Source organism: Halichoerus grypus, chromosome 13 (genome assembly GCF_964656455.1).
Source record: "Halichoerus grypus chromosome 13, mHalGry1.hap1.1, whole genome shotgun sequence".
NCBI lineage: Eukaryota > Metazoa > Chordata > Mammalia > Carnivora > Phocidae > Halichoerus > Halichoerus grypus.
The window spans coordinates 13120804-13133374 of record NC_135724.1 but is presented as its reverse complement, the minus strand read 5'-3'; the positions used below and the strand labels follow the sequence as shown (position 1 = coordinate 13133374).

General features: G+C 45.7%; 1 protein-coding gene across 4 annotated transcripts in view; it reads right to left on the bottom strand.

Moving 5' to 3' along the window:
• KDSR (3-ketodihydrosphingosine reductase) overlaps positions 1–12571 on the bottom strand; it is a 39375-nt gene that overhangs the window by 14865 nt on the left and 11939 nt on the right. For all 4 annotated transcript variants that reach the window (XR_013443272.1, XR_013443271.1, XM_078060202.1 and 1 more), the window contains exons 4-6: positions 12454–12519; positions 12163–12258; positions 5190–5381 (exon numbers count right to left, since the gene is read on the bottom strand). Coding sequence is in view for 2 of the 4 variants with exons in the window: in XM_078060202.1 (XP_077916328.1) it covers positions 5190–5381; positions 12163–12258; positions 12454–12519 (354 nt within the window). In the remaining 2 variants the exon portion in view is untranslated. The remainder of the gene's footprint in view (positions 1–5189; positions 5382–12162; positions 12259–12453; positions 12520–12571) is intronic.

Below are 12571 nucleotides of genomic sequence, written 5' to 3'. Positions count from 1 at the left end.
GTGCCCCTTCAGTAAACAAGGTACGATTCCGCTTCTTCCCTCATTTACCTGCCCTGGCTGCCGGGCACACGCAAGGAATACTGCCCTAATTCTCTCAGAAGCTGGCCAGACCAACAAGGTGATTCTGCAAGTGGAGAACCAGCCCTGATGGGGTCCGGAAACTCCTCTCCACGAAGGTCATTTAGAAAGAAGGGCAAAAAGTCCACCCCAACAACTTCTACTTCAGAAGGCAGCTGGCCCCGAGGTACAGAGATTCGCCTCCTTCTAAGTTTTGCCCACCCCCTGGCCAGGTGAGGCCCTGGGAGCGGGCCGGGAGGAAGGTGGGCAGCTAAAAGGAAGTCTACTTGTCCCCCCCGCCCCCACCATGACACCACTAGGGCCCTGTGTGCGAGCCAATGGGACAGGTCCGCTCCTCTGCCATCAGACTGCAAATCTGGCTTCCTCAATGGCTGCCTCTGAAATTCTTATTGATTTCATCTACAAAATACATGAAGATCATTCAAAACCCTTTCCCTAGGCCCTTCTTGTGCCACCCCAGACCCCGGCCTACAACTATATGGATCCCCTGAGAAGTTGGCGTGATCAAGAACTCCCCATGCAACCAGCCTCTGCCCATTAGGGAGTCAAGAGGTCAAGAGTCACTCTGCCCTCCACCACAGAACCAACCAACATGGCTGAGTCCCAGGTCAGACCAACCGAGCACCTCCCCGAAGACAACCTCATCCTTACTTAGATACAGAAACTCTCCTTCCCAGCTTGACACGGGCTCTTAGGCTTGTTTACCTCACCACCAGGCCCCCACACTGAAATTCACTACTCATAAACACACCCCCAACAAGAAGATTCCAGAAGAGTCTCCTGCTAGTCAGCCAGGACACACCCTTCCCAAAGATCCTGCTCCTCAGCGGCCCTGCTCCACACGCTCATCTGGCCCTGATTCTAAGTGGCTCTAGGGCGATAGTTCATACCATCGAAATTGCTGCCCTATTTTATTTGCTGTTGGCTCACTGTTTAGCCCCAGGACAGCACCCAGGGGAGTGAGAGTGGACAGGCAGCTGGTGGCAGGGAGGCCACCAGGTATCTCAAGGAGGCTGAGGAGTGACAAGACTGCTTCCTCACGTAACAGCCTCTGAGAGCATCCCAGGGCCCCATCTTGTCACCGAGGCCCTTTCCTCCCTGGGTCCCTCCGTGAGGCAGAGTTCTAAGCCTGTGGGAAGAGCTGCAAGGGTCGGGAGAAGCACGGAGGCAGAAGATCCTGGCCAGCCACCCTGAAAAGTCCAAGAGCCGAGGGTGATGTCTTTGCTGGTCCAGCTCCAGCGCACTCAGGGCGTGAGAGAGCCCATTCACTCAGCACCGAAGGTCAGCTATGCTCATAAATAGCTCTGCATTCAGGCCAGGCAGTGAGGTTGATGAGCAAGCAATTTCTCCTCCGCTTGTTTTTGAGAGAGTGACTTTAAAAACTGTCTCCCACGGCCTTGCCCTCTGTGGTCCACAGACCAGACAAAAACACCACCGAAAACGCCGAGAAGTGGTAACTGGCCCACAGGAAGCCTGAAGCCGACCCTGCTCGGACAAGGCCGTTTCTCTGCTGCTTCTGTGCCCCTTCCTCCTGCGACACGTCAGGGCTGTGGCCTCAGCTAATAGGAGACGGTATGTCAAAGCCTTGGTTCTCAGATTCAAGGTTATGGCTGAAAGAGCCTTTCAGAACAGCTCTCTCCTGGGGTGGGCACAGACTGTCAGGGCTGGGAGGAACCAGTCCCGCCCCTTTCCGGGGGCTGGTGTCATCCCTACAATCATGAAGCCAAATGACTCTCCACCTAGGGCTGGAGACCTCCAGTGGCTAATCACCTAATCATTTTATTTCTTCATCCAACACACACTTATTGAGGGGCTACTGTGTGCTGATACTGGTCTATGAATGAAGATCTGATGTCAGCAATTCAGAGAGAGTCTCTGCCCTCGTGGAGCTTATGGTCTCCTGAAACTCTGGGTCAAATAATTGGTAAAAATCGAAATACACCAAACTATATCTTCACTTTCCTTTAATCAACTAATCCCATAACCCCAGCGGAAAAGGAAAGGCAGTTAATTTGGCTTTGTGCGTTCTTGCTAAGACAATGCTGACTCCCAGAGATCACCACTTTCTCTAAGAATTAATAGGCCGGGACTTCACTAGCTGATTCCCCCGCTGACCTTACCACTGTGTGTTTGCCCTCCTCCCTGCTGACGGACCGTTCTCCGTCCTCCCACTCTGCCCACTACCCTCCTTTTGTCAGTTTCTTCCTTCTCCCTGGTCTCCATTTCAATCAGAAAGCCAACCCTCTGCTCGAGAACCAATTTGTCATCAAAATAATCCCACCCAAAATGTGTAGTTCCTAATTCCATCAAAACAAAGGGCGGGGGGGTGCTGGAGAGAGAAGCAGAGCTGTGGAGGAGAAGCTCCAGAAGGTAAGCTTCAGCTTCCTTTTCACCACCTTCGAGGGAGGCACAAAGACTAGTTTGCTTTTACTTGGTCTCTGCTACCACATCTTTGGCTATAACCCATGTCAGAAGTCTGCTTTCCAGGGGCACCTGGGAGGCTCAGTTGGTTAAGCATCTGCCTTTGGCTCAGGTCATGATCCCAGCATCCTGGGATCGAGCCCCATGTGGGACTCCCTGCTCAGTGGAGAGTCTGCTTCTACCTCTCTCTCTCTCTCCCTCTGTGCTCTCTCCCTCTCTCTCAAATAAATAAAATCTTAAAAAAGAAAAAAGAAGTCTGCTTTCCAAAAAAATTAACTTTTAGAATCTTTAAATCATATATTTATGCCTAAAAGACCGAGTTAAAGAAAAAAAAAAGACCAAAAAATGCAACGAAGCATTCTTTCAAACGTATTCATTATACACAGAACATTTCTAGGGTCCTACTTTAGTTTGTAGGGCAAAGGGTAGGGTGGACAGGAAGGCTTAAGAGTTAATTAAACCAAAAAGGATTATCAAAAAGTACTTAAGAGCCTGAGCAATTCTATAAGATCTGTTTCATGCACGGAAAAAACCTTGGCAAAGCCAATGGAATTATCCAGGTTTCTAAACACTGCACCGTACGTTTGTAGGGAAACAATGGTTTTGATGCAAGTCTGCTATGAACAAAGCTAGATTTTGATTATTGAATTTATTTCCCTCGTGGTACATGTTAATTTCATTTTGTGTTTACGAGGGGACACATTTCATGGAGTCTAAATATGGACTGAAGTCAAGCAGACTTCAAGTCCAGACCGGCTACAAGACGCGTGTGAATCATGCTTGTCACAAAGACGCTTCAGGGACTCTGTCCGCACTAGCAACTCACTTTCTTTTTCCCTCTTCTTTAGTAATGTCTCTGTTCTACCTGAAGTGAAACCAGGCCACCCAGATTACACACTTTGCCCTCAATTAGTGAATCCTGAAGTAGTTCTGCAAGACACAACTTAGGAACAAAAAGCCCTAATAAGCAGATTTTTCATTTCCAAAATAGTCCTTCCCTTAGCAGGTGTCTGAGACCAAAGTGGAGGGCTGAGACAACTAGCCAGATGAATCTGGCAACTTCTGACCTGAATTACAGACACATCAGCTGCTGCTGAAGATAGGCAGAGGGAGCCAGCAGGCAAGGACTTTGTTACTATTTTTGTTGCAAAATAACGATCTGGCTTTCAGCAACTCAATGAACTACTGAAAACTCAGCGTTCTTATCTGTAAGGTGGCAAAACAACATCTGCCACACATACCTCATAAAACTGTTATAAAAGTCAAGTGGTTATTCGCAAAGGGGCTCTCAAAGTAAACATTGCAAAAGAAATACTGGTATTCTTGTTTTGAAATTTCAGTCATATGTGCCTCATTGGCTAAACGTATCATAATGACCCATTATTAAGAGCATTAAGCAAGTTGATAAAAAGGAAATTTGGGGCTGGTTCCTTTTTGATGAGCACGGCATAGTCGACCAGTCTCTAAGTGGCCCATCAGGATTGTGTCACTGACTGGACAGCTCATGTGTACTGCAATGATTGTCTAATAGCTGGGTGGTAAGGCACTCTGTCACACACCATCGAGGGCTCTTCTGCGGATTTTCTAAATCAGGGGTCAGCAAACTATGGCCTGTGGGACAAATCTGGCCCCCCCCACCTGTTTTTATAAATAAAGTTTTATTGGAACACAGCCATACCCATTCATTCACCTATCGCTAACGGCTGCTTTCCTGCTCTCGGGAGGCTGGAGGAGTTGCGACAAACACCATCCTCCCCTCAAAGGCTAGAATACTTACAAGCTGGCCCTGACAGAAAAAATTTGCTAACCCCTAATCTAAATCAGTAAACAGAATCCCCAAATCACACTCTTACTAGGAGAAGGTGGGTCACAGTGAATTAATTCTCTTCTGGGCTTTTAACATCACGATGTGGTGTTATATTTCAGTCTATATCACAACAGGAAGAATTTTACCTTGCCTTTTCGGTGTGTGATTTGGGATAGATATGTGTGGTGCTCTCTAAGCATCCCCACCTGACAATAGTGCAGAGGTCGGCTTCACACGATCGAGGCTGTGTGAAGGTTGTCACATCATGACAAACACTTATTTTGATGCTAATCCTCCTTCACAACATGCTCTATTAACTGGGAAAATAAAAAGCGTTCACTCTCATCAATATTTCTTTAGGATATTAAAATGTAAGTATCAGGAGAGCCAAATGATATTTTTAGTCCAACCATCTTGTTTTTCAGAAAAGGAAACAGACCAAGTTAAATGATTTGTCTAAAAGCTGAGAGCTAGACAGTAGGTGATTTAAGCTTTTCCCTCAAACACATGCTAAGTTTATTATCCAGTCATAAAGGACACATCTTCTTGTTATAGGAACACCTCTAGAGAATAAAATATCTGGTTAACCTGATACATACTCACATAGTATTAGGCCAAAAATACCATGTAAATATAGTAGTACTTTGTGTATTAAATTAAGCAAGCAAAACACCTCACACCCATTTGGCTTCTATCATAATCTTTATGCAATGAAAAATGTTAACTGCAAAATGCAAGGGTTGAGCCGATTCTCTTTCACTGATGTCAAGTCTACAAATGTCTAATTCACTGCAACAACATGTGTAAAGTGGCCACAAACTAAAGGGGAACACACATTGCTGAGTTAGAAGATAGAAATATAAAAATTGAACACAGCATTTACCTCCATCTGCAAGGCTTCAGCCAATCCCCTGATGGCAAACTTGGATGAAGAGTAGGCCGTAAAACCGAATAATCCCAACTGTCCTGCCTGGGAGGAGACAAAGACGATCCTGCCCACCCGGCGCTCCTTCATGGTGGTGATTACTGCTCGGCTGGGGTACACGCTGCCTAGGTAGTTGACGCTCATTAGTCTCTGCAGGGAACAAAGAGCCATGCAAGAGGTGAGCAAGGTCAAAGCCTCGAGGCTGCGCTTCGCGGGAGTTCTGTCTGCTCTCCAGATTTGAGTTCTTCAGTGGAGCCCAAGTGACTGGGAGCCCAATGGATGTGCTGAAGGCATGAATGATGAGATGAGCCTGTAAATGAGCCATGATGCTCACGATCTACCATCTGAAGCCTCTTTCAATCTAGTCTTGTATTCTCACCATGACCGCAGTGATGTCTTTGCTGAAAACTGGCCAGGATTAGTTTTCTCCTTACCAAAAGTACACTGCGTCTTACAGGTAATACTTCCAGAAAGACAGTTTTAGGAAAAAGCCCCCAAATATTTCTAACCCTACTAGTTCTAAGCTACAGAAAGATCATAAAGAGACTAGGACAGTGGTTAACAGCATGGACTGTGGGTTGAAGCCTTGGCTTGACCATTTACTACCTATTTGATGATGAAGAAAGTCAGACACTCTACTTATTTCTGCAGCTGAACCCAGGGCTCATGCTGGTACCAGCTCAGAGGGCTGTTGGAAGAACTGAAAGAGGAAACACAGGGCAAGAGGCAGCACCTCTGACCCGCAGGAAGTGCCTGACCAACGCTGGCTCTTAGATTATGACGGGTAAGAGCTTACATAGGTACCGAGAGTCTACTTCCCCTTCATCCTGGGAACTCTTAAAAACCTTATATTTTAACTTGGAAATCTAAAAGTACTTGCATCAAAATGACTCTATATTAAAAGTCTTGGAAAAATACTAGATCTATCAGCATGTGAAACCAAACACTTCATTGAGGAACTTTGAGTCAACCATGGAATGTTAACTCTACAGAATGTTACGTAGCTTTTAGAGATGGTGACCAGAAACACCAGGAGGATGGAGGAAATAGTTGTTCTGCAAGTTTAAAAAAACAGAGGACATACAATACTATATTTACACTGTGACTGTAACTAATTCAAATAGCAAATAAAAGTACACGTGCACAGGCGCTAAACGAACTATAGAAAACTGTAAGTGATAGTGGGGCGCCTGGGTGGTGCAGTCGGTTGAGAGTCTGACTCTTGATTTTGGCTCAGGTCGTGATCTCATGGGTCATGAGATCGAGGCCCATGACAGGCTCCACGCTCAGCAGGGAGTCTGCTGGAGATTCTCTCTCCCTTTCTATCTCCCTCCCCCCTCCCCCCACGCTCTTCCCCCCCCCAAATAAAAAAATAAATAAATTTGTAAGTGATTGTGTTAGGATGCTGGGATTCCCACTTTTCCCAAAATGTCTTTTAATATCACTACATTACTTTGATAATAAAAATGCTCTAAAAAAGTACTGAAAAAAGACAGCACACTGAACCCAAGTGTTAACCTCAGCTCCCTTCAGAGATCCCACTAAAATCTCAGTAAAAAGATAATATTTTTTTTATTTTTTTAAAGATTTTTTTTATTTATTTATTTGAGAGAGAGAGAATGAGAGACAGAGAGCATGAGAGGGAGGAGGGTCAGAGGGAGAAGCAGACTCCCTGCCAAGCAGGGAGCCCGATGCGGGACTCGATCCCGGGACTCCAGGATCATGACCTGAGCCGAAGGCAGTTGCTTAACCAACTGAGCCACCCAGGCGCCCAAGATAATATTTTTTTTAAAGGCCAACAGCCTACAGGAACATAGACAATAGGAAAGAAAATAATAGCAAGAACATTCTAGAAGCTGAAAAACAGAATGGTGACCGATAACGAACTTAGCAGAAAGCTGAATGCTAAGCAAGGAACAGAGAAACTGAAAAGCAGGACTGCACCAGAGAACCCCCAAAGGCTCGAACAGCACCAAAAGCACCTCTGGGGGCAGGAGGCTAGGCATGGGCCTAAAAGAGAGGTGTATCAGCTAAAAGTCTGTCCATTTATTTATTTATTTATATTATTTCCTTTTTAGAGAGAGCATGCGGGGGTGCATGAGTGGAGCAGGGGAGGGGCAGAGGCAGAGGGAAGCCAGCGCAGAGCCCAATGCGGGCTCGATCTCAGAATCTTGAGATCACAACCTGAGCTGACATCAAGAGTTGGATGCTTAACTAACTGAGCCACCCAGACGCTCCTGAAAGTCTGTTTAAAACCTAGTCAGACAGATCCACAATTATAATTCGAGATTTCAATACCCCTCTTTCAGTCACTGATTGAACAAGGGCACACAAAATCAGTCAGGACACAGAAGGCTTGAACATCTCAGCCAACTGGGCCTAATCGACACTGACAGAACACTCTACCCAAAACAGCAGAATACATGTTCTTTCCCGCACACATGGAACGGCCACAGGAGAGGCTGTATGTTGGGCCAAAAGCAAGCCTCAACAAATTTTAAAGGATTCAAGTCATACAAAGTATGTCTGCTGGCCACAATGGAATTAAATCAGAAATCGATACGGAAATTATTTCTGGAAAATCTCTCAAATATTCAGAAACTAAGTAACACACTTTTAGATAATCCAAGGGTCAAAGCAGAAATGAAAAGAGAAATTATAAAATATTTGTAACTGAATTGAAGTGAAAACACAACATATCAGAATGTGTAGGCTGCTGCTTCAGCATCATTTAGCTGGAAACTCATGGCACAACCACCTGCATTTGAAGAGGAAGACTCTCACATCGATGACCTCAGCTTCCACCGAGAAAACTATAAAAAGAAGAGCAAATTAAAACAAGTATGCAGAAAAAAGGAAATAATAAAAATAAGAGAGGAAATAAATGAAATAGAAAACAGAAAAACAACAGAAAATTAATAAAACCGAAAGCTGGTTACTGAGAAGATCCATAAAAGTGATAAATCTCTAGTCCCACTGGTCAGGAAAGATAAAGGACACAAACTATCAATATCAAGAATGAGAGAGGTGCTATGACTACAAATTCTATAGATATTAAAGGGGTGATGAAGAGCATACGATGAATAACTCCATGCCAATCAATTCAATGACTTAGATGAAATGGACAAATTCCTTGAAAGACACAAGCTACCAAAGATCACTCAAAAAAGAAATAGATAAGAAGATACAAATGTAGGGGCGCCTGGGTGGCTCAGTCTGTTAAGCGTCTGACTCTTGGTTTCGGCTCAGGTCCTGATCTCATGGATCGTGAGGTCAAGTCCTGCACTGGGCTCTGCGCTCAGCGGGAGTCTGCTTGGATATTCTCTCCCTCTGCCCCTTCCCCCACCTAGTTCTCTCTCTCTCTACCTCTCTCTCTCTCTCTCAAATAAATAAATAAAATCTTAAAAAAAAAAGATACAAATGTAGCCCCACATCTACTAAAGACATTGAATTAAAGTTAGAAACCTTCCCACAAAGATAAGCTCAGCCTTCACTGGTAAATTCTGGCCAACATTTAAGGAAGCATAGTATCAATTCTACACAAATCCTTCCACAAAAGTGAAGAGGAGGGAATACTCCCCTACTTATGCTAAAAGGCTAGCATTACCTTTACACAAAAATCAGAAAATAACATTACAAGAAAAGAAAACTCCAACTAATGTCCCTTAAGAACACAGAAAGAATTAATAGCCAAGTGGGGTCTAGCCCAGGAATGCAAGGCTGGTTTAACACTGGAAATTAATTAGTGTAACTCACCATATCAACTAAAAAAGAACTCTGTGATCATCCCAATAGATGCAGAAAAAGCACCTGACAAAATTCAACCTCCATTCCTTATAAAAACTCTCAGCGGGGCGCCTGGGTGGCTTAGTCGGTTGAGTGTCCAACTCTTGATTTTGGCTCAGGTCATGATCTCAGGGTCGTGGGATCCAGCCTCCTGTTGGGCTCCACACTGGGCGTGGAGCATGCTTAAGATTCTCTCCCTCTCCCTCTCTCTCTGCCCCTCCCTGCCCCCAACCTGTGCATGCTCTCTCTCAAAAAAACCAAAAACAAACAAAAAATCTCTCAGCAAACTAGGAATAGAAGTTTCTCAACTTGATAAAGGGCACCCACCCAAACACAACAAAAGAGAACAGAACTACAGCAAACATCATACTTAATGGTAAAAAAAAAAAAAAAAAAAATGTTTTCTCCCAAGATCAGGAACACCACAAGCATGTCTGCTCTCACCACTTCCATTCTGTACTAGATGTTCTCGCCAGTACAATAAGGGTACCCAGATGGGAACGGAAAAAAGTAAAACTGTTGCAGATGACATGATCTTGAATGTAGAAAATCCAGTGAGCACCAGAATTAATAATGGACTTTAGCAAGACGGCAAGATCAACACACAAAAATCAACTGAATTTCTCTACATTAGCAATGAACACTCAGAAACTGACATAAAAAATACCATTTATACCAGCATCAAAAAATAGGAAATACAGAAAAATGAGGTGCAAGACCCATACACTGAAAACTACAAAACACTGCTGAGAGAAACAAAAGAAAATTTAAATAAATGGAGATATATCCCACATTCAAAGGTTAAAAGACTCGATATTGTTAAGATGTCAGCTCTCTGGATCTACAGAGTCAAGGTCATCCCAATCAAAAAGTGAAAATAATTATCACTAACAACTACAGGTAGATAAAGCAGGATACAGCTCCAAGAATCCAAAAGAAAAACGATTATACAGGAAAATTAAGAGAGGTGCACTGGCATTCCCGAAGACCACGTCCAGTTGCAGTAATTCCTGGGACGGCCTCACGGACTCTGCACCTTGTCGTACCCGTGACTCAGACTTCTGGCAGTGAGAGGGCACGAAGCACAATCAGCCAGGGCAAAAGGCACCTGGGGCAGAGCCCAGAGGAACCAGGCGCGAGTTTCCAAGAGGCCTCTCCCCGGGGAGTCACGTGGCACGTGCGGAGGTCCTCCAGCCATGAGCTGTAACCACACACTCAACCATCCTGTCCAGGGAACCCCTGTGATGTGAACTCTGTGAGCCTCAGTCAAGTTCAAAGGAGACAAACAAACAATCAAAACAAAACAAAACAATCAAATAAAAAAATGAGAGAGAATTCACGTTACATGGAAATGAACTCTTCTCTTCAGGAAACGCATCAAACCCAGCAGTGTGGGTTCCAGCAGGACTTCCGGCCGATGAGCACATCCCAGGCCTTGACCAGAACACCGCAGGGGACCAAGACAGAGGAGGGGGAGGGCCGAGGGGCAAGTACTGGCCGGAGGGGGACGCGTCCCTCCTGGGAAGGGTGGCCCGCTACCTGCGTGCAGGGCAGCCGGGAAGAGGCCCTGTCCCTGGGACAGGGACAACAGGCTTCGGGTTACCAGTCCTTTCTTTTGAGAAGTCTGGTTCTCGCTGGGGCGGGACCGCTTCCAGCGGCCGCTAACAGCCACTCAAGCTGCTCAGTGCTGTGCCCGTCTCCGTCCTCCGGCCCCTCACTCCGAGTTTACCCACGACTGCCCCGCATCGCCACCTCCTGCCCGACTCCCGCTGACACCTCCCACACAGCTCCCTGACACAGCAGGCAGGAAGACCCTGTGAACCCCGAAACGCGGGTCACACTGCCGCCCGACTGAGCTGAAGCCCCTTCAGAGGATTTGGACTAAAAGCCAAATTCCCCATGGTGGCCTTCGAGGCCCCAGGACTTCTGGCCCCTGCTCCGCTCCACATCGCTCCAGAAGCTGACCCCTTACCCCCTAGTCCTCCTAATCCTCCACCCCCCCTGCCCCATACAGGCCTCCTGGTCCGTTCCTTGAGTCTGCCCTGCACATTCAGTCAGGGTGAGTCTGGGGAGTCCCCCTCTGTTAGCCTCTCTCTCTCTCTCTCTCACGTGCACACACACACAAGCACACACTCATGCACACACACACTCCCTCATGCTCACACCCTTCCACACACACGCACACCTGACTCCGCGGGCCACCTCCAAAGTCTCACCTCACTGGGTCACGCCTAGGCTGATACAACTATTTTCCCCAACTGATTCTTAACCCCAGCTGTTGAAATCATCTTCAACATCTCCCTCTGATAACTTACGGTCAAGGCGTGCAGGCCAAGACAACCGCCTTTTATACCAAGTTGATAAAGGAGCCTTAAAACACTCGTGTCCCAGAGAAGGCGCCCCTCTGCTTACAGCTGCATTTGGACGCTCCCGACTGGACTTTAAATCACAGAGCTTACAGCGCCCTCCCAGCCCGCCAGAAGCAGGGTGTCTTCATTACTCCCCTAGCACCCTCCTCCACGAAAGGGGGATGTAATCACCTTTGCGGAGTAAAGCATGCAAAATCCACTATTACAACGAAGGCTAACAGAGCATGAAGGAAAAGAGAGTTGATACCATGTCAACTAAAAAACCGTTTTGTACTTCAGAAGGATTGCAAATCTGATGTCCATTTATTTAGAGCTGACAGAAATTACTAAGAGACACTCCCTGGCAAACCTGTTTAAAAATATAAACCAAAATAGGATGCGTTATCTTTCTGTCTTGATTTCAGAACTCCAAAGAGTCTGCTCTTGAGCTTTTCTGGTTTACCACTGTTAAAAGCCCTGACAATCGAGATGAAAATCCAGCATCTCTTGGCTTACAGAGAGCTCTCTTGAAGAGAGGACCTTGGTGAATCGTCACCATGATGCATGTCCCATTTTACAGCTAGGGAAACCAAGGTCCAGAGACTCGTCTAAGCTCTTAAGGTTGGATGGTCATGGTGCTGGAACCAAAGCCTCGTCCAACCTTCCCCTAGCCTTATAAAGCTTCTATAAATCTGAATGTGTTTTATCTGTTTCGTTTGCAAAGCCTTCCCCTGTGGCTCTGTTCTACTTTTGGTATATGAGTTGCCCAATGAGCAAAAAAGCAAATGGCTACTTACTTCAAAAGTACTAACTTCAAGATCTTCAAATTTTCCCGAAAGTGACATTCCTGCACAGTTCACAAGCATGTCTACTGGGCCCAGTTTCTCCTGTGCCTGGAAAAATTTATCAGAGCAGGCGTTAAGAAAAAGAAGAGAAAAATCAATTTTGTAGCAAATTATTGCCAATAAATAAAGTCTATACAACTATTAAGGCTACAGCGATGATTTATCAGTTCCAAGGCACACACCAAAATGGGAAGAACCAACTGAAAGGCAAGTGAATTAATTCCAGTTAGCCCAACCTCTTACTTGTTTTATGACATTCTCTACTTGGCTGTAGTCTTGAGATACGTCAACTGATATACAAAGCACCACCTGTTAGGAAGAGAGATAAAAAAAAAATGATCAAAGCCACGCAGGTGTCTAG